General features: G+C 40.9%; 1 protein-coding gene and 2 pseudogenes across 3 annotated transcripts; 1 reads left to right on the top strand and 2 right to left on the bottom strand.

Annotated features, from left to right (window-relative positions):
* Positions 1-1,556: 1,556 nt before the first annotated feature.
* On the bottom strand, positions 1,557-5,073 carry LOC133114247 (GTPase IMAP family member 4-like). Of its 3 annotated transcripts, XM_061223466.1 has the most exons (4): positions 4,966-5,050; positions 4,550-4,734; positions 3,754-4,024; positions 1,557-3,265 (listed from the first exon to the last, which is right to left on the bottom strand). In XM_061223466.1, the coding sequence occupies exons 3-4, from the start codon at positions 4,013-4,015 to the stop codon at positions 2,481-2,483; spliced, it is 1,047 nt and encodes a 348-aa protein (XP_061079450.1). In that variant the 5' UTR covers positions 4,016-4,024; positions 4,550-4,734; positions 4,966-5,050; the 3' UTR covers positions 1,557-2,480. The 3 variants fall into 3 exon arrangements, with proteins under 3 accessions (XP_061079450.1, XP_061079451.1, XP_061079448.1); XM_061223467.1 differs by lacking the exon at positions 4,550-4,734 and having other exon boundaries at positions 4,966-5,073; XM_061223464.1 differs by lacking the exon at positions 4,966-5,050 and having other exon boundaries at positions 4,550-4,956.
* Positions 5,074-7,450: 2,377 nt separating this feature from the next.
* Positions 7,451-8,380, bottom strand: LOC133114097 (GTPase IMAP family member 4-like; annotated as a pseudogene).
* Positions 8,381-19,071: 10,691 nt separating this feature from the next.
* Positions 19,072-23,068, top strand: LOC133114251 (GTPase IMAP family member 9-like; annotated as a pseudogene).
* The last annotated feature ends 2,533 nt before the right edge of the window (positions 23,069-25,601 follow it).

Below are 25,601 nucleotides of genomic sequence, written 5' to 3'. Positions count from 1 at the left end.
CACTTTAAAATCAATGCACGTTCATAACCAGGCGTATTATTGCGGTTCTAAACTATTCTAAACTAGCAATCCACAAGTTTCTGTAGTTGGAGCAAGCCAATTCAGGGTGTTTAAAATGCAAACGCCACAGGGATTTGAATGCTTCCGTATTTGAGTTAGCAAATAATTTCTGTTACTGTTGGTTGACTAATGGCCTATTGTAACGTTATGTCGTTTCTTAAGATTCACAGAAGATCTGTGTTTATTCGTTGACACGCGAATTCAAACTACCATCAAACTGAACGTTTCCACTATGCGGTATCTAAAAAAATAAAAATGAACAAAGCAATACATCATTGGACAAATGTTGCAGGAAATATTACAATACGCTTTTTACATTCAATCCACAAGCTACAGTCGCGCAAGCAAGCAATCTGCGGCCATTTCAGAGGGTTAAGAATGCAAACACGGCATGGAATTGAATGCTATAGTAGCCTACTATAGTTGTCAAATAGTTTGTGTGTTTTAAATCCGTAGCTGTTCGTTCATTTATGGCTTATTGTATGGGGTTTTTCATCCGTGTTTATTCGTTGACACGCGAGTTCAAACTATCGGCAAACTGAACTTCGCTTTCCACTATGCGATATCTGCATAATAATAAACATAGCAATACATTATCATTAGGCTATTTATGCATCGGATATTGAAATCGAAAATTCGCTGCTTTCAGCGAAACTTTGATACGTTAATCTCATCACCACGATTGTCCCGCGCCATATAAAATGCATTGGCATTTTAAAATGCAAGTTTACCGTAACATACAAATGTATAATTGTACAGAGACCTGTACTGGCATGAAAGTAAAATCACTAGACCAGTTGCCTATGGTAAAATAGACCCGGTGTTATATCAGGCAAATGTTGCGTGACCACGGAATTTTGAGTGCACAACCCAGTATGTAACAATAACAGCAGCATATTTAATATACAGATTTCATGCCAGTCAGGTCTATCAGGCAGAAGCCATAGGGAAGAGGGAAGAAAAGATGGAAGAATTATCATTTTAATCATTTTATCATTTTTATCATTTTAACAGATGCATTTAAAATACACGTTCGACCACCATGCCTGGACGTAAACCACAGGGATTTAACTACAGATTTCTGCAACTGTTACACTGCACAATGTCAATGTAAATGTAAATATTTAATTTGGCTATTAGGCGGATTTACTATTATGTGACTTACAGTGTTGTCATTTAACTATTGAAATGGCTAAAAGTGACGTTTAAAAATTCAATAAAATTTCTCAGGAATCCGGTTAAAAAATAATAATACAACCCCTAGAGGTCATAAGCAGTATACATTAACTGGTTAACCGTTTAAAGAATTGGATGGTAACCGGTTTCAAAAACTGATGACTGGTGACTGATTTGTCACATCCCTCGTTCCAACTCTATCAGAAATAATTTACAGCTGAATGTAGTCCCACAAAGATAGATGAGACTGCACAATGATGTTGATATGAACCAATACATAATGGTATGTGTAATGATTATTGCTTGTTTAACAGACATGGTAATTATATCTTCATATTTATTTTTGTATTGATATTACACACAGTTTCTAAATTTAGACTGTTCATAATGTGTGGGACTGCAGCTATCATTTTAACTATAGTCACGTAATTTCTGTGTCTATTGTCAATCGTCACATTACGCACAGGGCAAGAAAAAGAACAAAATACAGTACCCCAGGGATCACAGTATAGGATGAGAACAGCCACAAACAATTGAAAAAAATAAATAAATAGATTAACTAAAAAATGTAAGTAAACAGTGAACAATAAATGCATGGAAGGTGTTCAATTATATTCTGCCTCACTTTATGAAGCACCAATCCTAGGGGACAAAATAAAACATTACTCCACATCCTCTCCATGTTGTCTAAAATCATGGCTGTGTGTACATATTTTAAAATATAAATCACAGAGCGGTCTCAATGTACTAGGACTAATGGAAATAAATCATCCCAACAAAACTGAAAGACAGGTGGGTACTGGAGTCCATCAAGGAATCTGTGGCTGTGAAATTATCCTTCCTTCACACAGGGTCGTTTGTAGTCTGAATCAGAATCCATTCCAAAATTCAGAATTGATCATATCCCTGAAATCATATCCCATGTGAAGAAATGTATCATCTCATTTATTTATTCCAAAAGGGTGAACTACACTCAAAATCAGGAAATAGTTCTGAGCACCATCTTGTGGCTCCGAACAACACTGTCACTACAGTTTCTCCTGAGCTGCTGGTATACTCGGCATTTTGTCTCCAAAGTGTTTCCCATAAAATGTTAAGCAGGGAAGCGGATTTGTTCTGGCATACCAGCATTATGTTCCTGAAAAAACATGATCAGTGAAATATTAGTGTGATTTCATTTCATGAGATCCGGGAGAGTGTAGAAAGAACAGTCTATGATTTCTTGCGATTATCGCAAGGGCCACTCATATGAACGGTAGTGGTTTATCTAAAAAATCTCTCACGTCATCTCTCACTCTTCTCACTTCCCTCATAAATTTACTTTCTCTGATCTGTCTTACAACCGTTTCCTGTCTCTCTTTCTCCTCTTCTTCTCTCCTCTTCCTGTCCTCCTCCTCTCTTATCCTTCGCTCCACCTCCTGATACATCTCATTGGTGTAGCATTGCCCTCCGTTTCCCTCCACCATTTCCTCCACCTTCCGCGTCAGCTCGGAGACCTGAGCACCGTCGCTGCCGTCTTTGTTGTTGAAGACGTGATACCCACCGCCACAGCTGCCGACAACGTCCTGGAGGTCGCGGCTGTAGCTGAGGAACTCCCACACCGGCTTATCCAGCTGATCCCCCCCAGTGAACAGCACCATGGTGTAGCGTGAGGCTTCCTCTCTGAACTTCTCCTGGATCCAGCGCACGGCGTTCCTCTCCTCCTGTGTGAAGCGGCCCAGCCTGATCACCAGCAGGAAGGCATGCGGTCCTGGGACGGACAGGGTGATGCACCTCTCGATTTCACGCTTAACTTCTTCCTCTGGCATGGAAGTGTCAAAGATCCCCGGGGTGTCAATCACGGTAATGCGCCCCCTGTCTGTTTCCTTGTTACTGCTCTCACTACTCCTGGTCACGGAACCCGGAGAGAACTCCGATTTGAAGGCTTTTCTCTCCAAGATGGTGTTTCCCGATGCACTCTTCCCTGCTCCACTCTTACCAATCAGCACCATCCTCAAGTCAGGAGAACAACGTCTCTCTCCAGACCACGCTGTGGGGAAAACACACCCGTTTACAATGCAGGAAGATAGGAGACTGGATCATAAGCCTGCCACTTAATAGCTTTCTGCACAAAGATTTGACACCAACAGTGACGAAAGCACATCTACAGAATCACAGTCTTCTTACAATTAAGCAATCTTTACTTGACATAGTTGTTGAGGATAAACCTAGGGCCTAAGCTTAATTAACTGCATGGAGGGTTTTCAATTATATTCTGCCTCACTTTATGAAGCACCAATCCTAGGGGACAAAATACTCCACATCCTCTCCATATTTGTCTAAAATCATGGCTGTGTGTACATATTTTAAAATATAAATCACAGCGCGGTCTCAATGTACTAGGACTAATGGAAATAAATCCACAAAAAAACTGAAAGACAGGTGGGTACTGGAGTCCATCAAGGTATCAGTGGCTGTGAAATTATCCTTCCTTCACACAGGGTCGTTTGTAGTGTGATATTAGATATTGATGCTTACTGTGATCTTTCTCCAGTCTCTGAGCGAGGTCATTCTGGTCCGCTTTCCTCAGGGCATGCAGTGCCACCTTCCCTGCATCTTTTTCCCCAAAGGCCGCTATCATCTGCTCCACTATGTCAACCACAGGTTTGTTCTCCAGTCTGCCCTTTCCAATGGGTTTAAAGCCCTCAGGCAAATCGTTTGAGAGCCAGAATTTAAACCTCCTCAGATCCTCTGCCAACATATCATCCAGGGTGGAAATGAGCAAGGACTGGACAGACATTGCAGGTCACTAGAGAATGTGGAGAAATGGGTAGATAAACCTCATATACTTGTGTACAATGTACAAACTATTGGATAGAAATAATGGAACTGGTATACACATAAAGAAGAAAATGCCCAAAAACTCAGATTTTCCTGCACTTTTAACAATTGTTACTTTATCTTTGTATAAAACTACGAAGTCCCCTTGCTACACTGAGTTTCCCCAATGTAAAACATCACAGTAAGACAGTTATTTACTCTTACTTACTTACTCTTGCTGTTAATTTTTTTTTAAAGATTTGAGTAAAGTACGCCCTGACACCACCGTACAAAACAATAAAACACCACTAGGACCACTTCAATAACATTCAGAAAAATAATAGGTAACCAAGTCCCGCAGCAGTAGCGTAAACTCTACCATATAAAGCATGGGTACACACAGCATGTCACTCCCCTGCTTACTTCCCTCCACTGGCTGCCTGGCGTGGCTCGCATCAAATTCCAAACATTGGTGTTAGCCTCCCAAACAGTTAAGGGGTCTGCCCTAGCTTACCTCCAAAAAATCATCAGACCCTACACCCCTGCCAGACCTCTTCATTCGGCTTCCACAGGCTGCACCCACGCTGGCCCTTTTAGGATAAGATTGAACACCACTGCTCTAGGGTCTGTCAACGCAGTTATCCCTGGTTATGGGTATGCACTTTGCACTTTCTTGTACGTCGCTCTGGATAAGAGGGTCTGCCAAATGCCATTAATGTAATGTAATGTAATGAAATGTAATCCAGCGAAACACGTGAATACAAAATCAAAATGAATATTAATCACTCGCAAATAGATCCTGACTGAATTTTTCCAAAGAAGCGCGTTTACCACCCGTTTTAGTCGAACATTAGCAGCAGTCACGGGTTAACTCACTGCACACGGCTCGTGGCGTTTTCAATCTGGTTCGAAATGCGGATTAACACTTACCAATTAAAAACGCAGTTATACAGACGCCGACCACAAAGTTACTTTACTTGAAAAACAAAAAAACAACGGGAACAATACGGTAGACTGTTAAGTGGAAGTGAAAGCATTCTTCACATCCGGAATATTTACGCAATGGGAATTTCCCGGTAGAGCGCTTCCCGTCAGAGCACGACAGTACAATTTACTGTAGGTCGCGAGGTGGAGGCAAGGCTGGACAATGGGCCAGGGATTGACATGAGAAAAAATATGAGCCGTCAGATATGGCCATAATTTCTGAATAAGTTATTCTTGTTCTGTCAATGACATATTTCGCCTATACCTATGCGTGAGGGTTCTAAAAAGAAAATAACATCACGGTCAATTTCAATTAAATCATTGCGGTTTCATAAAGCATTGCCGAGACGAGATAATGTGCATTGTGCTCATTATATAGTCAAATAAATGTACCTAAACACAGAGATTTCTGTTCTGCTCTGCAGTAATCCCTCAGGGACAACACCTCCCATCCTTCCATTGTTTTTGTACCCCACTAGATCACATTGCACATCCACTAGTCTGCCATCCCCCAGTTATCAGAGATTTTTTCGAAATGCATACAAATTCACCCTCATTTAACACTGCCCCTGCTAATCACCAACTTAACTCCTTGATTTTAATAAAAGGTTAATGCATTATTTTATTTTGAACAATTTATTTTAACTTAGCAATGTTTGTTTCCACTCCGATTGATTATTACATCCAATATATTTTTTTTTACATACTATACACCCCAAATATGAGAAACAAAATAACTACATTATGTGCTAAAATATGGCACAAAATTATATTCCTAAAATGCATAACTAATGTATGATGATATTTGTTCATTCTCAAAACTATTTGTATTATACAAACCCTGTACATAATCAATGTGATTTTACTCTACGGAAACAGTCAGTCCACACAAATTATGTATGTCCAAATCCCACAAAGAGGAAGTCCCTCTGAGCATATGTCACGTTTCAGGTCTGTCTCGCCATGTTTTATGTTTATTCATGTTGTCTTAGTCACGTAGTGTCTTATCATGTATTATGTTAGTCTAGGTTCGTCATGTTGTTTATTTCTTGTTACGATTTATTTTCTCGTCATGTCTAGTTATGTTTCATTACGATTATATTACCTTGTTATGTTGAATGGTTATCGTCTTAGTTTCGTTTTGTATTATGTTTTGATTTATGTTTATTGTTACGTTAACTGGTCGTTGTTTATGCATACACTTTTACATGTCTTTCCGCAAACCTTGCGTTCCGCCTTTTCTCTCTCGCTCCTTCTGTCATTCACTCCCTAATTGTTTCCATTTGTCTATTTACTAAAACGACTAACGCTAGATCAGGATTGGGTAGAAACTAACAAAACTAATCATGTGTTCATGTTACCTTACGTTTCTCGTGCATGTCATTTACTAATTTACTAATGCTAGGGCAGGATAGGTTTATTACTAACGATTACTAATCTCCTTGTTAAACTTGTCATCCATCGCACCTGTTTTCCATTTCCTTGCTACGCTCTAACTAATTGTCTACACCTGTCTACACCCGCATTTATAGCCCAGTCTGCCTCTAGTTTTACTACGCAACTCTTGAGCATTATTTTCTGATTGATTCACGTTAAGATCCACGTCCGCCTGTACATCTGCCCCGCTGACAGCTCTCCTGCTACCGGACCTCCCTGCACGTTTACCGACTACAAGTTTGCCTCTTCCCTCGGCACCGTGCTGTTTGTTTGTTTAATATTTGTTTGGCTGGATCTATGTGTATGGACATTGCTTGTTTTGACTACGCTCCTGGGATTCGTCCCGAATAAAGCCCTGACGGGACTTTATCTAACCTTTGTTTCTGAGTCGTGCATTTTGGGTCCAACCCCCACGCACCCGTCTCAGCATATACATTATTCATATCCCGTAATCTCATTTACATGAGTTTACATTAGCCACAAGAAAAATCATCACTTCTGGCACACAATACCTAAATAAGATTAAGAGAGCTGAGACAGCTTGAGCAGCACATGCAGCCTCCCTCCACCTAAACCACTGCATTAGTGTGAGTTCAAATTATTAGGATTATTTATTAGTTGTAGTATTTGGATAATATTAATGTTTGTGATATTCATGAAAGTATATAAACATCTAAAATGTAAGATTTGTATAATTAATCCCCACATTTTACAACTCTCACACATCTTACTTTAGATTTTTAAAAACAGCTATTCCAACTCCAAGAATTCCTGCACACAAGATGCCTGCTGCAGCTCCTTTGACCATGTTTCCCTTATCTCTATCTGACCTCAGTCTCTCTTCCTCTATTACACGTTTTCTCTCTTTCTCTGCTCTGATCTTTTCCTCCACCTCTTGCCTCTTTTTCTCCTCCTCTTCCCTAATATTTCGCTCAGTCTCCTTCCACTTTCTCTCCTCCTCTGCTCTGATCTTTTCCTCTTCCTGCCTCTTTATCTCTTCTTCTCTCTTCCCCCTGTCCTCCTCTTTGATCCGTCTCTCAGCCTCATTGAACATCTCAATGGTGTAGTGTTTGCCTCCGTTCTGCTTCATCATCTCCTCTATTTTCAGCATGAGCTGTGTGAGGTTCCTTTCATCTTCTCTGTCGAAGACATGGTATCTGCAGCCACAGCAGTTGATGAGCTCCTGAAGTTCCTCGGAACAGTTTAGAAACTCACCCACAGTTTTTTTTCTTTATCTGATCAGCACCAGTGAACAGCACCATCGTGTACCGTGAAGCCTCTTCCCCAAAGTGCTTCTGGAACCACTGCATGACAGATTTATCTTCCTGTGTGAATCTTCCCAACCTGACCACCAGCAGAAACACATTAGGTCCTGGGTCAGACAGTTTGATGGACTTCTTGATTTGATTTTTCACCTTTTCATCCATGTTTGCGCTGAAAAGCCCTGGGGTGTCAACCACATAAATTGATTTTCCCTCAAGCTCTGCAGACTGTCCTTTTGAAAATGTGGTTACAGCCTCAGCAGAATCATCCTCAAAAAAAACATCGTCCCCCAAAATGATGTTTGCTGCCGAGCTCTTCCCTGCTCCAGTTTTGCCGATCATCACCATCCTCAGACCATGCACTGAAGAAAATAAAAACAGTGCAGTACAAGGTAAACAAATGTGTTTGGTTTAAAAAAAAAAGCATTTATATAGCACTTTTATCCAAGGGGCTTTAGAATGAATACCTCTCATTCACCCATACTCACATGCCAATTGTGAAAGGCAGCCATGCAAGGCACCGATCATCTTGTTGGGGGCAATTGGGGGTTAGGTCTCACACTTTCACACACCCAGGGCAGGGAATTGAACCCTCTGACTGCCAGACAACCGCTCTTACCTCCTGAGCTAATGTCGCCCTGAGTGACACCTCGGTCAAACATGGTGTGTGCCTACATACAGTGCTGGGTATATTACATAGGAAATGTAATCTGACACTGATTAGAAATTACATGACTGAAATTAAGGCAGAAACGAGTTGTTAATGAGAGCGGTCAGAGGAGAAGGGCCTGTCGAAGCTGACAGTAAGGTGACAGTAACGCAAATAACCACACATTACAACAGCAGTATGCAGATGAGCATCTCTGAACACACAATGTGTAAAACCTCTAAGTGGATAGGCTACAGCAGCAGAAGACTGAATAAGTCTATACTATTTTTTTTTAATAAATACCTGCTCACTGAGTGTATATACACACACAGTATATACAGATAAAAGTTAAAAGATTGGGACAGTGTGACAAATTGATTGTCTTTCCTCTGTCATCTGTATATTTCAAATCACAGTGACTAAATCTGCACATATCCAAAGTATACTGTCCAATGAGGTAAAAGGCTTGTGTAATCATTAGACTTTTGGTTATCACTGTTATCACAGAAGCTGAAAGGATCTTCAGCGCACCCAGGAGGTTGAAAACCTAGCTCAGTATGGCAATGTCACCAATGCATTTAAATGTGGCAGTATGCCATGTCCTTCAGGAGCAACAAAAACAATGTACGTCTTCAACAAAAAATGTTTATTGCTATTTGGTCTGCATTTAATGTGGTTTTTAAATATATTTTAAATGCCATTCAATGAGACAAGTATACTTTTTTATTTTTTTATTTGGCAAGTACCATTTTTACAAACCAGAAAAGCTAGTGCATATATTAATTTTCACAAGAGTGTGCACAAAAACAGTGTACAGGACATTTAAAAAATACTTACTTTTGCCAGTTGTTGCTCTTGCCTTTTCAATACTTTCTCTTTTCCTTTTCTTTTGTTCCTCAGAAAGATGTGCGTGTGACACTCTCCGCATTTGTCTTGAGAAAATGAAAACAATTCTGTTAGCCACAGGTGCATGTTTGATGCCATCATTTTGAGGGATACTTTTTAAATGTCATTGTTCAATTAATGTGCATAGTCAGGCAGGTGTGTGCACACACACACACACACACACACACACACACACACGCATCCACGCAGAGAGGGGGAAGTTCTGCAAAACTATTGTTTTGATGCATTTTTGAAATTGAACCAGGTTGTCAATCTCCTGAGTGTGCTTTCAGTGTCTGCTGAGGCAACCAGGATAATAACATCTGGAGGTTTCTTCATTCCTTTTGCCTTGAGAACAGCTGATATACACGACTGCAGCCTGCATACCTGCAATGGAGCATCTCTCTTATGAGGCTTTATGGAGTCCAAGGACAGTTTTCTCTTTCTGGAAATGGTCTTGGAGACTATCAGCCCTATTCTGAATCATTAAGTAATCTCTTCCTGTCAGGGTTCAGTGAATGAATCCAATTGCAGAGTACAAAGGAACACCGAGGCAGAGATATGATAATTAAAAAATATATTTAATAGCATAAGCAGCAAAAAATTATACAACAAACCAAAGCAAGCGTGAATAATAACAGAATGGATCGTTCTTAATGCTCATCACAAACCATCATCTGCTATGTTGGAGGACAAGCTGGCATAGAACTAAATATATTTCCTCACCAAAACTGCACAGTTGAAGACTGGAAAAAAACATAGAATGGTCTTATGAATCTTGATTTCTGCTGAGGCATGCAGATGGTAGGGTCAGAATTTGCCGGCAACAGCATGAATCCATGGACCCAACCTGCCTCGTGTCAACAGTCCAGGCTGGTGGCGGTGGTGTAATAGTGTTTTCTTGGCACACTTTGGGCCTGTTAATACCAATCAATCATTACTTGAATGCCACAGCCTATTTGAGTATTGTTGCTGACTATATGCATCCCTTCACGGCCACAATGTACCCATCTTCTAATGGCTACTTCCAGCACGATGCACCATGTCACAAAACAAAAGTCATCTCAAACTGGTTTCATGAACATGACAATGAGTTCAATGTTCTTCTGTGGCCTTTCCAGTCACCAGATCTGAATCCAATAGAACACCTTTGGGATGTGGTACAATGGGAGATTCTTTTCTTTGGAAGGTCTCAGACACTCTAATTAGCACCAGTGTACTGTGAGGCTTCTTCTCCAAAAAGCTTCTGAATCCACTGCCAGGCAGATTTATCTTATCTGCCCAATCTGACCACCAACATAAACAGCAGAGGTCAGGCAGATCACTGCACCTCTTGATTTCATTTCTCACTTGTTCTTCATCTATGGATGTGCGGAAAAGCCCTGGGGGGTCAATCACTGAAATCCGTCTTTTGAAAATCTCAATTCACTCTGTCTTGTTGATACCATGGTTACAGGTTGAGGGAAATCAACCTCGACAGAACCTGCCCTCCCCAGAATGGTCTTTCCTGATTTGCTCTTCCAAACTCCAGCTAACTAGCACCATCCTCAAGGGAAGTCAATTCCAGTCTAGAAAACTTGTCTCTGCTAACCCAATGGGGTATTGCCAGAAATTCCATCTCTGGGTACATTGATTTTCAATCAGGGGAAACACTATTCGGAATGTTATCGCTCCTGTCTTTTCAATACCTTCTCTTTGGCTTTTCTATTGTTCCTCAAAAACATATGCACTTGTTACATTCTACAACCTTTACTTCCCAGAACCTATGAGTATAATTATGAGAAAATGTAAGCGATACTGTTAGCCACGGGTGTAGGTTTGCTTTTAAAGTATAAAACATTGGCTAACAAAACAAAAAAAAAACACAAAAGCATCTCCAAATCCTACCAAGACATTACATGCTTTACAATGGAAATTTAGTCAGCCAGACTTAAGTCAAGTGTACAGCAAGACCCTCCATTGTATGGCTTAAGTACTGCATAAGTTACGGCTTGCTCCACACCAAACTGCTTGAAAACTAAAATCTTTCCGCAACTGGGCATGAGCATATGGAAAACTGTACCCCAAAAAAAGTAATGAACCCCCAGCCACAGATACAATTCCTTAATAGCTCAAACTGTCCCAGGCTTATGGAGTGAAATGAAAAGATATATCCAACTGCTCTGCTATCGACCCAAAGGCCCTCCACCCTCTCCCCTCTGGATTTTGCAAAAGTGCACCAATTTACAGTTTCCTGCTCCGTTCCTGCAAACCAGCAATGGACAAGCCCCCCCCCCAAAGCCATCAGAGGGTTCCCAAATAGAGGTTCCTCCGATACCCACTGAGCAGGGACCTTCCCTCTCTCTCTCATGAGACCCTTAGAAGCTGTCAGAGCTCCCAGCACAGATTCATCACTTGGTACTGCCAGCAACATTCAAACTGTCCAGCCGACGAACAAATAAACGCAGGTCCAGTCCCAAACCTCCCGCCTGTCTCGGCAGGCTACAGACCAGCTCTCTCCACATTGTGATGGTAGAGTAGTCTTTGTGCTGCCTGCAGGCTCAATGCTGCAGCTCCACTCGCTGGGCTGGCAAGACCGTGTCCGCCTTCTTGGAGAGGAAAACCTAACTCCGTTGCCCTCAGCCAGTGCTGTCCTGACCAGAAGGAATCAGGACCCTCTGCACTTCCTTTAGCATATGCTGTGAACTAGCTGCCATCAAATTGTTAATCACCAGGGCACTGTCCCAGTACAATAGTGGCCCAAGCCATTTCCAGTTGGATAGCCTGGTAGAAACATTCCCCAGGGTTTCCTCCCAGTTCTATACTCAGGTGAACTCCTAAAAACTTAAAACCATTTTACTAAAGAATGTTCTCCTCTCTATGTTCCTGTCAAAGAAAAGCCCAGGAGTAAATCTGCACATATCCAAAGTATACTGTCCAATGAGGTAAAAGGCTTGTGTAATCGTTAGACTTTTGGTTATCGCTGTTGCCTTAGCAGAAGCTGAAAGGATCTTCAGCGCACCCAGGAGGTTGAAAACCTAGCTCAGTATGGCAATGTCACCAATGCATTTAAACAATGTGGCAGTATGCCATGTCCTTTAGGAGCAGCAAAAACAATGTACGTCTTCTGTGTGTGTGTGTGCGCAACTACATAGTTATGCACATTAACACAATTAAAAGTGTCCCTCCTAATGATAACACCAAACCTATGTAACATGGTTAGCTCAGCTAGTTCGCTAGTAAGCACGGACGTGCAGTGAAAGCGAAGGCTGGTAACAGATTACCTCGACAACACTCCCCGATGACGTATCCCTCAAATTCAAAAGAACGTTGTTGCCCTTGGTTAGTGGCGAGTTCGTCTTTAGCTGACTGGTAACGCGTTCGTTCAACAAATAATTTGGACAAGTGAGAGGCCGGGGTTCAAATCCCACCTCGGACTCAGGCAATTTCTCACCTGTTACACGCGGGGGCCAGTCGCGGATTGCCGTAACAGATTATTTGACCGAAGGTGACCCCTCTCTTGAAATAAGGGTTCGAATCCAGCTCCGGCTGTTATTTAAACATTATAAACCTCACCTTTTTAAGTTAATGTGATCCACTCAAGTGATGTTGAACAATAACCTTTTATAGCAACTTACTTTGGAATGTACATTTGTTTCCCCCCCTCAGATAACAGCCTTAAAAGGGTATTCAAAGCCATTCCTTATAGCGGGATTACGATAAAGTCCACTGAATCCAGAGTGCATTGCCTGTATCTGTGACAAATGCTGTTCCAGCAGATAAACATAATTTTTCAGTTAAAAAGACTTTTCATAATTAAAAATATTTTTTCATTTAATATTTGTTTTGTATAATTCCATAATTTGATAATAAACCAAGGAAGATTCATTCCTTTGAGGTCCTGACACTCATTAGATATTTGATATTTGAATGCTTTGCGATCGTGAGCATAATGATTTTTGATTCATTGATTTTATACAGGGGCCTAAGAGATAAATAGGCCTAACAATTATTTCATTGATAAAACCACCTTCAACTGCACAAAGAGCATGACTCTCTTAAAGGTCATTTTATTTTGATCTTTTGATAATTTAAATCAAAATGTTCTTAGTTGATTAGTTATATTACACAAAGTGGTTCAAGATAAAAAGTTTAGTTTCTTGACATTTCAGTAAAATAATCATAAAAATGAATATCATCAAGAAGAATACATTTCCTGCTTCAGTGTTCTTTGATGGTCACCTAACACCTCAACCCTACTCGATGATCAAAGGGGGTTAGGAACAACCATTTGGTTTCCTTCCACATCACATGCGTACAAAACAATGCATATTCGTCTGCCTGTCACCTCATCAGGGACAGGTACCTGCATTTTATTTCAGCATTTTACTTCAGGAGGTTTGGGGCATAAAAGCTCATTCTAATACAACATGATTTTGTGATTGAAATGATACGCTTCATTCTGTAATTAAGACTATTTTTGCTGTATTAATAAATTGTTATTGATCTGAATTTTGGACTACAAGTTTTACTTCACAAAGGACCAAATTCCTACACATATCAACACTGGAGTCATTGCTTTAATACAAACAATTTTTTAATTTCAGTGATATTAACAGACACACATACACATCCTGATACAGTACCCAATACACACACATATTAAGACACCCTTATACAATATAAACTCTTTAATTACTAGGTATGCAACATCTATGTAAAAAAACTGCGGCAACAGCACAAACATACACTTAAACAAAGGGAACGAATATATAAACCTTTCCCAAAAAAAGGCATTTTACAATGTTCCAATGTTCAATGTTGGGGGGTGGGGGCCTGGAAGAACCGTGTGTATCTGTGTGTGCGTGTGTGTGTGTTCATGTAAATATAATGAATGATGGCTTTTCACAGAGTATTTACTATTGGGTAAGATTCAATGCCATACTTTGCGCTACTGCTTCAGTGAGCGCCACAAACACACACAGAAGTTCCACTGGGACTGGAATGGGGGCCTTCACTGGCACTGAAGGTACATCAGTACCCTCTGTTCTTGACAGAATGGCTGCGGGCTGATTTTTGGAGGCTGTACATGGTGCAGGAGAAGCTATTCAGGCAAAGAAAAATCTATGTTAGGATCTAATTTCAGCATAAACAACTAAAGTGATGTAATGATTATGAATATATTTACCACGCAAGGAGGAGGCACGCACATATACAGGACTGCCTCTGGACACTGTTGCTGTGGGACCACTCAGCTCTGAAGGAAAAAGTCACATTAGAAAGAGTCAAGCTCACATTCTGAAACCATTTTTATCCCTTTTTATAAATGCTATATTTCAGAGATTACAATTGTAAACTCGCCAATCCATTAAAAGATGTTTGACACTGCAAGGTTCTCGCTAAATAGAACGTAAAGAAGTCAAGAAGATAGGCAGAACACGGCCAAAAAAACAAACCAAGGTAATAAAATATTTGTTATGAGAGGATAGCCTCTCCATACCTCTGCCTGTAGACTTAATTGGCGCTCTGGTGACTGCAGCAGGTGCTGAAGCTGAAGAAATAGACAAGACATTGCTCAGAGGACATGTAATTGTTCATGAGAAATAACCAAATTTGACAAGTAAAAAATCTTTTGGAGAAAAAGATTATTTAAATTTTAACAAAAGTCAGAGCAGCTTAGACCACACAAGCTGAACTGTAAATGTCTGACATTTGTATGTATGCACTATTACATCTGTAGAATGAAACAGGTGTACAAAAAGTGCCAATAGTAATAACAACAACAACAAAAATAATAATAATAATAATAATAATAATAATAATAATAATAATAATAATAATAATCGCTACCCCCTAGTAGTAGTAATCTAACTTCGTAGTAACGTTACACCCACAGCTGCTGTGAACAGCGTCCCTAGATACCACGGCTGCTGTGAACAGCGTCCCTAGATACCGTAAAAGTTAACTTTACAAATGACTCCCACTACTAGCTACCCAGACAGCTACCAAAAACTTTTCCCATCGACATTATTCAAAAGTAGCTTTTCATAAACGTTGTGCCACTTTCCATTCGCGCGACGAAAGGTTACCAATAAATTACGTTCACAATAAATTAACGTCGTGTTGCTATCGGATGAGGTAACTTACCTTAATAAGTAGACTGACTGACGACAGGATCGGCGATCCAGATGATTTAAGTGTCGATTCTTTCGTCCTGACGATGGCAATGGTCAAAAGAAATCTTCGGTTCGGTCGGTTTAAAAATGTAAACGCGAATAAAATATCAATAAAATCCGATCAAACTCGTCGCTCTCTCTCGCTCTCTCTCTGTGGCCGGCTCTCGCTCTCTCTCATTCCGTCTTCTCATTGGCCGCGGCGGAAAACGGGAAATAGCGCCAGGGCTCCGTCGGGTTCAACGCGGTGGCGGAAAATATATTACATCCGTAGTGGTTTAGGACTACCATCGAGAATGAATGGGTTTCGGTTTAGGGAGTTTTAGCTAAACAATACGCGGCTCCCGGGGAGCCATCTTGTTCATCTGACCATCCAGTAGACTTTCTGCTTCTGGTCAGCATCCTGAGTGCAGAGTGCTTGAGTTCAGCATTGAGCTGTAGGAGATGATTCAGGGTCAGAGGCTCAAGATCGTTCAGGTCATCTGACACGGTGGAAATGGGATGATCATTGAGGATGGCCTCGGCTTCACATAGGGCGGTTTGGAGAGCCTTGTCATCCAGAGTCTGCTGGCGCAACACTGAATACAACACCTTCTATATGGATCTTACAAGTCTCTCCCATACACCTCTGTGGTGAGAACCAGAGGGTGGTTTAATTATACACTGAATTCCTTCACTGAGCATTTCATGCTGGATCTTACTGTGGTTCAGGTTGGTAAGTGCTTCTCGCAATTCCTGCTCAGCTCCTACAAAGTTGGTTCCGTTGTCCGATACCATTTCTTTAACTTGACCTCTTCTGCAGATGAACCGCCGTAGTGCTGAAATGCGGGAGTCAGTATCTAAAGAATAGGCAAGTTCCAGGTGGACAGCACAACTGACCAGGCATGTAAAAACCAAGATTCCCCCACTTCCTTCTCTTCACTTCTATGGGTCCAAAATGATCTGTTCCCACATATGTGAATGCTGGTAAGTCTGGAGAAATACGATTCCTTGGTAGGTCGGCCATTTTTTGTTCTATTACAGTGGCATGCCATCGTCGACACAGAAGACAGTCGCTGACTATTTTCCTGGCAGCAGAGTTGACTCGCATTATCCAGTACTTCTGTCGGAGCTTTGAAAGCATATGGCTTCTTCCAGAATTACCTACAACCATGTGGATATGGCTCAGAAGAAGTCTGGATAGATGGCTGTTTTTAGGGAGGATGGCTGGATGTTTGGACCTATAGAAGTGAAGAGAGGGAGGAATCTGGTTAAAAGGTACGGAGTACTTTTTACATGCCTTCTATAAAATACCTGTTTCTAGTGTGGCAGTAAAAGAAACATTGACAACAAAAAGATCAGAAGGAACTTAGGGCCAGATTTACGTACATGGAACTCGCAGCACAAAATGCGGCCTGAAGAGGGTGTGTTGGTGCAGTTGCAGTCTGCCTGAAATTAGCATCTTATTTACAAAGGCTACAGCTCATTACGCAATCAGTGAATAGGACTGCCTATGCAACGCATGTCTTAAACAGCGTAGGTAAAACAATTAAAACACGGGTTTGAATATCTATCAGGTATTGAATATTCCTTGTTTCGGCTGCCACGTAAAAAGCACATTCAGTGCAAGAAAAAATGTGTACATATTCCAGCTGTGTCGGCTATTGTCGTTTGCCGGGATAGAATGGAAACGTTGTGTCGGAGGTTCCATGACACATTTTATTTCTCCCTGAAGCACAATTATTTATATGGTTGTTTTGTCACAGAAGTCTTTCCCTTTTTTTCCCTTTCCCTTTCCCTTTTTCTTTTCCGTGATTGTTTTGGAGGATAACTAATACAAACAAGCACACAACCCTGTTTTAAGGCAAAAAGCATGTCTTTCCACAATGGACAAAAGTGATTCTTCTCTGAAACGATTATTTGAAACTTCATACTTGTTACTGTGACTCTGATTGAGCATGTTATTTCAGTAATTTCCTACTGCTTCACATGAGATATTGATTAATTTCATAAATTATTTTCTAAATATTTTCTGTGACAAACACCCTGCTTTAATTATTGCTTGGCTGTGATCATTAATTAGTATTAAGCAGTTTGATGATTTCTTGGAGTTAAAATAGTGTGATTTTTGTTGGAAAGATTATTTTAAGTTACTTAAAGATTCAGAGCCTGTGTCTCTATCTCACTTATGCCTCAGTTTACGCCTGCTATTTAGAGGCGGATACATTTTTGAACAAATCGACCCTGATTCATTGGTGATCTGTAGTAAATTCAATGGAATACATAATCAGCCATACTATCTCCCCCCTTTATTTGTGCAATCCACCCTTAAATATACTGTATATGCATTAAGAAGAGAAGTGTACCTTACGACGACTCGCCTAGATCACACACATACGGCGGTTCCAGCCCCGTGCGCCAGTTTGATACATATCGCAACGCATCTTTCCTGGGAAGAATTCCTCATATGTGCACCTGAAAATCATCGCAAAGGGCATAGTAAATCTCCCATAATGCAGAACTGGACATCCCACAGCCTCAAGAACATTTTTCAGTAATTTCTAGCTGCAGGACTATGATATGTGCACAACACTAATGACATGGTGCAGATGTCATTGCAGTTCACAGAGATCTACAGAGCACTCTATGCATGTAATCCACTGAATAACATACACTTCTTCTAACAGTTTTTTCAGTGAAGATTGGTATTGGTACTTTAAACTCCTCTATGTGACTTAAAAACACATTGGATGTATGTACATAAAACTAAAAAATTTGGCCTGACAAGGGTATGTTGGTGTTGGTGTGTACCCCGTCTGCGCTAATTACAGTATGTGTATATCTTTCATATGAAGTGGAGCTTTAAAGGCATAGTTATATGAATATCGTCATTTGATGTATCTTCTGGTGTGATGTAAGAGCAACTGTGATATTCCAGCTGACCCGGTAATTGTAGATTGATTTAATCCAGAGATAGCGTAATGTTGAAAGGAGTTTGACATAATGGGAACATTTCATGGGAGGTTCTAGGTCATTTTTTATTTCTCCCAGAAGAGTAATTATTTCTACAGCTGGGTTTTTGTCACAGGGCGCAGGTGTTATCAATTCAATGATTTTTGTTTCCTGTTTTTAGTACTTTCTGTGATTCTTTTGCAGTTTTGGATGGTAACTATACACAGCCTGCCTGTCAGTTGTCATAAAATGTTGGATGCCGTTTGCTCCTTCTATAGCGACAGTAACAAATACTAAAACCACTCATAGCCAATTTATTCACTGAGACAAATTCAGTAAAGTCAAACCCCTGTGTGGGGAAAAAAAACAACCATTAATGAAGCAAACTGCATTAGCTAGCTAGAGGACAGTGGATGAAAATGATGTGTTCACTGTCATATTTGGAGTAGGCTACCATTTTTCAACATGTCAACAGATTATCAAAACACATTTTTCGTCAGTCTTCATAATACAGTCTTCATGTGAATCTATTTTTTTTTTATTGCGTTGAAGCAGAGAGTTTATTTTAGAATTACATTGGTTCGACAGTTATTTATTATTTAGATAGCTACTGTAGTTAGCTGTTGTTTGTTCAACTTCTGAAGCAACTGATTGATAGTGTTAGCTAGCTCAGTCATATCAGTCTGGGGAATATAAATATAGCCCTTATAAATATAGCCCTTGGCTATAGTGCCACTTTCATTTTCTCTAGGCAGAGAAAGCTCTGGAGAGTTTCACGTGTTTATCTCTCTGTATAACAACAGAAAAGGCAAAGAGGAAGCATCGAAATGGCAGGAGCAACAACTGGCACAAGTGAGTATTTTTTCAATCTTCAGAACGCTCTTGTTCTTACGCTCACCTTTGTGAAAATAAATGAACCCAGGGGTGGAACTTCCCCAGGGGACATGACTCCTTGAATGGCATTTCAAAAAGTTTAAAAAACTAAACAAAAAACTAAACAAAAAACATGAAATACATGCAGACAAAATAGTAATACTTTTTGTCTCATAATCATTGTTTGATTTTAAATACAAATGTGGTGAGTACAGAGGAAAAACCACCATTTTGACAGGACATATTACATGACATAAGCTCGTTTCACTCTTTTTCACTCACAGATCACAATTTCTTATCAAGCCACATTTCACAAAATTGCAAGAGCAAAGAAAGCTGCGGCGACTACAGAAGGTTTTTTCCTCACAAATACCGCGTTTCTTCTGATAGTGCTGAAACACGGGCAGCTTCCTGAAATAATCTTTGTGATAACGCCAACCCTTTCATAAAATGTAGGTGCGCATCTACATTGCGCTTTATGGTAAATCATGTTTTGAGGACAATATACACTCACCGAGCACTTTATTAGGTATTTATTATACTTTTACATTACATTAATGGCATTTGGCAGACACTCTTATTCAGAGCGACGTACAACAAAGTGCATACCCATAACCAGGGATAAGTGCGCTGAAAGACGCTAGAGGGAAGTACAATTTCAACTGCTACCTGTACAACAAAGATAAGGTGTCATGGTGGGAGGTAATTCTCACTGGTGCCACGAGAGGGCCGATGATCATTGTTTCCACCTGTTCCTCGTTTACTCCAGGGGAATTACCTCCCTGGAGAGCATTTAAGACCAGCATGGACTAGTTTTCAGTGCTTTTGTGTTCAACCGTTCGCCCTTGGCACAAAGCCGGTAAAGCGCCCGGTAGACTCTAAACCTATACGAGTCAGGTACGGTGCTGGTGGATAATTATCTCATTGCTAAGGAAGAGAAATATCTAAATGGCAAGGAAGGCGTACAGCTGGAAGTGTTGTGTGTGCTGGCGCCTTCCTCAAGGGTTTTGTTTTTTCTTTTGGACTCGTGTGAGTCGATGGTAGAGGGACGTTGTCCCCGGTGTTGTATTTTGGTTTGCATTTTTGTCCCGAGCTGCGTCTCGAGGTTTTTATTTTCGTGCCTAGCTTTTCTCGCTAGGTTGTATTTTATTTTGGTTTTCACTTAGTGCCCAGCTATTTGGCACGGTACCAAAGTTATTGGTTCGCCCTGGTTATTAAGGGTTGTTTTACGTTCTCTAGCCGTTTTTGAGCTACTTTTCTGTTTGCGATTTCGAAGATTGGTTTGTTTAATTTCTATTCCTCCCATTGTTCCGGGAGAAGTGCTGTTCCTAGCTGGGTATCCCTATTTCTGTTCTCCCTGGGATTTAGTGACGAACACGTTCGCGTGTTGGTTAAAAAAGATTCTACCCTGGCTCTCCGCTTAGCTTCCCACGCTGCATAAGGACCAGGGCCTATTTGAATTTTTTTTTTTTTTTAACAAACAAACAAAGCAAAAGTGACCGAACTTAGCTAGCCAAACACTGCTTACCTAGCCAACTAAAAATACTGATACACAAAGACGTAAATGCTGTTTTTTGCACCATCCTCTGCAAACTCTAGAGACGATGTGTGCGTGAAATTCCCAGGAGATCAGCAACATCTGAGATTCTCAAACCACCCATTCTGACATTTGGTCTGAAATACAGCTGAACCTCTTGACCTTGTCTGCATGCTTTTAGTAGCTGCCACATAATTGGCTGATAAAATATGTACATTAACAAGCTGGTGTATCAGTCTACTCGCTGAGTGTACATATACACCGATCAGCCACAACATTAAAACCACCTGCTTAAACCACTTTTTTCATGATTAAAAATGCTTTAAACTGTATACATTTTCTATAAACACTTAAACTCACATATAATATAATGAAATATTATCTAACCAGATAATCATAAGTGAATTGCATTGAAAAGTTTAATTGAATTTTTTAAAGTGGAAATCTTGTAACCTTATTTGGAGTGGGGGTGGGGGGTGCATTATTTTGTTATTGAAATATCTTTATACATACTGGTGTTCATGATCACCTCTATCACAGATGCTAACCATGATCACCTCTATCTTAAAACATTTAAGATAGAGAAAAATATGAAAGCATGTGATTTTAATGTTGCGGCTGATCGGTGTATATACATTCACTGGGCACTTCATTAGGAGTACAGTCCAGGCTGGTGGCGGACATGTACAGTAATGGTGTGGGGAATGTTTTCTTGGCACACTTTGGGCCTGTCAATACCAATCAATCATTGCTTGAATGCCACAGCCTATTTCAATATTGTTGCTGACCATGTGCATCCCTTAGAAGAATGTGCACATCTTCTAATGGCTACTTCTAGCAGGATAATGTCACAAAGCAGCTGACAAATTCTGACAAGCTGATAGAATCATGTCAACATGGAACAGAATCTCAAAGGAACGGTTTCAACATCTTGTGGAATCCATGCCACAAAGAATTGAGGCTGTTTTGAGAGCAGGGGGGAGGCCCTACCCAGTCGTAGAGTAATGTTTATAATAAAGTGCTCAGTGAGTGTTTATATACGGTATTATAGTATTAAGAATTTATTATAGAACCTAAGACAGATGCCTCTCATCAAAACACTTTCACATTATTAAAATCATGTTCTGTCCTGTTTTTTCTTTTACCAGAGTTTCCCCTAAGGATGGTGCTGCTTGGTAAGAGTGGAGCAGGGAAGAGCGCATCAGGAAACACCATCCTGGGGAGGAAAGCTTTTGAAGAGGATGCGTCCCCAATCCTGTAACCATGGCTTCAACATGTCAGAGTGCAGAGATTGATGGAAGAAAAGTTTCTGTGATTGACACCCCAGGGCTTTTCAGCACATCCATGGATGAAGAGAAAGTTAAAGGGGAATTTGATAAGTGTATTCTTCGCTCAGTCCCAGGACCCCATGCGTTTCTGCTGGTGGTCAGGTTGGGCAGATTCACACAAGAGGAGAAGTCTGCTGTGCGGTGGATCCAGGAGCACTTTGGGGAAGATGCCTCATGGTACACATTGGTGCTGTTCACTGGTGCTGATCAGATAAAGAAGAAATCACTGGATGAGTTTCTGAGCCCATCCAAGGAAATTCAGGACCTCATTGATTACTGTGGCGGCAGATATCATGCTTTCAACAATGAAGATGAACAGAACCTTACTCAGGTTCCCGAGCTGCTGCAGAAAATAGAGAAGATGGTGATGAAGAACGGAGGAAAACACTACACCAATGAGATGTACAAGGAGGCTGAGAGAAAGATGAAAGAGGAGGAGGAGAGGAGGAAGACAGCTGAAGAATGGGAAGCAACAAAGAAAAATGTAATAGTGTTTGCGGTTGGGGCTGTGGCTGCAGGAGTAACAGTTGCAGCTGCTGCAAATCCAGCTACAGCAGCAAAGATAATCACCACAGCAGGAACAGCAGTGGGGAAAATGGCTGAAAAACACCTTGCAAATGTACGGTTGTGATGGATGGAATTTGGCAGCATTTAGCCACCATGGAGCAAAACTCGGGATAATCTTCCAAAGGATGCAAGAGAAGCAGCATCTGTTGAAAAACATACCTTTTACTTAATCACACAAGCTGGTCTGTTTCTTATTTGAATTGTTATGTTTTTATTATAAATTGTAATTTCCAAGTCTAAAGTAATTTCTTAGTCTACGTTTATATATAATGATTTACTCGTTTCATTTTTAGAATGTTATTGTTGTTGATCTAGTCCCTTAGGTATTATTATTGGTATTCATGACTCCTACGTAAAATTTTGGGATACTGTGCAATTGCTTTTTATTTCCTTTATATTTCCTTTTGCTGTCATTGCTTACATTTTTTCTCTCATCTTTTGTAAAGCACATTGAGCAGCAATTGTTTGAAAAGTGCTATACAAATTAAATGTGATTGATTTAATTTGATTGATTGATCCCACTTTTTTGATTAAATTTGAATCTTGGATTACCTATGCCTCTGAAACTGTCTCTATTAAAACACACGATAGACATATATACATAATACTATGTATACTTCAGAAAATCTCACCAATCATTTAATATGAGGCGGCACGGATGGTGCAGTGGGTAGCACTGCCGCCTCACAGCAAGAAGGTCCTGTTGTCATGGTGGGAGGTTATTCCCGCTGTTGCCACGAGAGGGCCAAGGATCATTGGTTCCACCTGTTCCTTGTTAGCACCAGGGGAATTACCTTCCTGAGAGTATTTAAGACCAGCGGGAACTATCTTTCAGTGCTTTTGTGTTCAACCGTTCGCCCTTGACACAAAGCCGGTAAAAGCACCTGGTAGACTCTGCGCTATTACGAGTCAGGTTCGGTGCTGGTGGTTTATTCGCTAAAAAGAAAGTATTTATGAGAAAAGGTAAGGAAGGCGTTCAGCTGAGAGTGTTTATGTGCTGTCGCCTTCCTCAAGGGTTTTGTTTTTCTTTGGACTCGTGTGAGTCAGCGGTAGAGGGACGGTGTCCCCGGTACATGTATTTTGGTTTGCGTTTTGTCCCGAGCTGCGTCTCGAGGTTTTTATTTTCGTGCCTGGTCTTTTTCTCGCCAGATTGTATTTTATTTTTGTTTCTTGGTCTGTGACCATTTGTGCCCAGCTATTGGCACATATCCTGAGTTATTGGTTCGCCCTGTTTGTTAAGGGTTGTTTCCTGTTTCCCATAACCGTTTTTGGGCTATTTCTGTTTCCCCTTTATAAGTTTTGTGTTGTTTATTTCTTTTCCGAGAGAAGTCCTCCCGTGGCTGTGTACCCCTATCTCTGTCTACTAGTCTAGAAGGGTTCTAGCATTGGTCGCCCCTGGCTCTCCGCCCCGCTCGCCACCTTACACCTGTGTTTGAATCCCCATCGGCCCGTGTGCAGTTTTCATGTTCTCCCCTGCATGGGTTTGTGTGGGTTTCCTCTGGGTACTCACAGTCCAAAGACATGCAGGTTAGGCTGATTGGAGAGTCTAAATTCCCTGTGGGTATGAGTGTGTGAGTGAATGGTGCGTATGCCCTGGCGACCTGTCCGGGGTGTATTCCTGCCTTTCACCCAATGTATGCTGGGATAGGCTCCAGCCCCTCTACGCCCATGTTCAGGATAAGCAGGTTAGGATAATGAAAGAATGAATGAATTAATGAGAATGAATTGCTATGAAACAAGTCTTAAAGCCCTGAAAGACAGAGAAATGCAAGAAACGGGAAAAGGTGTGGCCTGAAAGTTGTATCCATATACAATGAAATACAATGAAAACTATGCCATGATCAAGAAAGGTTTGCTTTATCTCTGCATGTGGGTCAGTCGCAGATGTTAGGGGGGCACTTTTAATTCAGGGCACAATGTGGTGTGTTTTTGTACACTTACTGTTAGGTTGGGGCTGGGCGGAGAGCCAGATGCGACCGAGGATTAAACCCTCTAAAATGAACACGCGAACGTGTTCGTCACTAGACCCCAGGGAACAACGGGAATGGGATATACACAACAGTAACTGAACAATAGAACGAAAGACAAAAGCCAAAAAACGGCTATAAGAAAACAAATCAACCCTTTTAAAACAGGGCGAACCGCACCACTGACTTGGTGCCCCAAACGACTGTGGACCAAAATAAAATACAACCTAGCTGGGAAAAAAGGCTAGGCATGAAAATAAAACCTCGAGACGCAGCTCGGGACCAAAACGCAAACCAAAATACATACCAGGGGACAACGTCCCCCAACCACTGACTCACGAGTCCAAAGAAAGAAAAAAGAAAACCAAAACCTTTGAGGAAGGCGCCAGCCAACACAACACCAGCTGAACGCCTTCCTTACCTTTTTAATCTTTTGTTTCTTGACAGCGAAATACACACCAGCACAGTACCGGACTCTTAACTCTCACAGAGTCTACCATGTGCATTACCGGCTTTGTGTCAGAGCGCACAGTTAACACAAAAGCATTGGTAGACTGCCAGCACTGGCCTTAAATACTCTGTAGGAGGGGGAAAACTCCTCTGCCAATAATGACAACCAGGTGAAGCCAATGAGCACCAGCCCTCTGGTGGACACCATAGGTATTACCTCACCATGACACTTACCTGGTCACGTGAAGATTGCTAGCAATGCGGAAGCATGCTGAATTGATTATCTAGTCCCCCTAGTGGCTGTATCTACCACAGCTTTTTGCATGTCAAAATAAAGGTTCATTCATCATTCTGCCATGAAAAAAATGACGAGAATTATTTTCAAGAATTACTTTTTTAACTTATTTTTTTAGAATTATTGGATCTTTTCTCTTGGTCCCAAAAACGTTTTAGTTTTTTAAATAATTGCTTACCAATGCAGGCCTGTATATATCCAATTTTCACCCTAATTTCGATAAAATATGTCGAAAGGTGATCAGGCTTT

This window comes from Conger conger, chromosome 16 (genome assembly GCF_963514075.1).
Source record: "Conger conger chromosome 16, fConCon1.1, whole genome shotgun sequence".
Taxonomy (NCBI): domain Eukaryota; kingdom Metazoa; phylum Chordata; class Actinopteri; order Anguilliformes; family Congridae; genus Conger; species Conger conger.
Note: the sequence above shows the minus strand (reverse complement) of the source record. Positions and strands in the feature narration are given on the sequence as shown.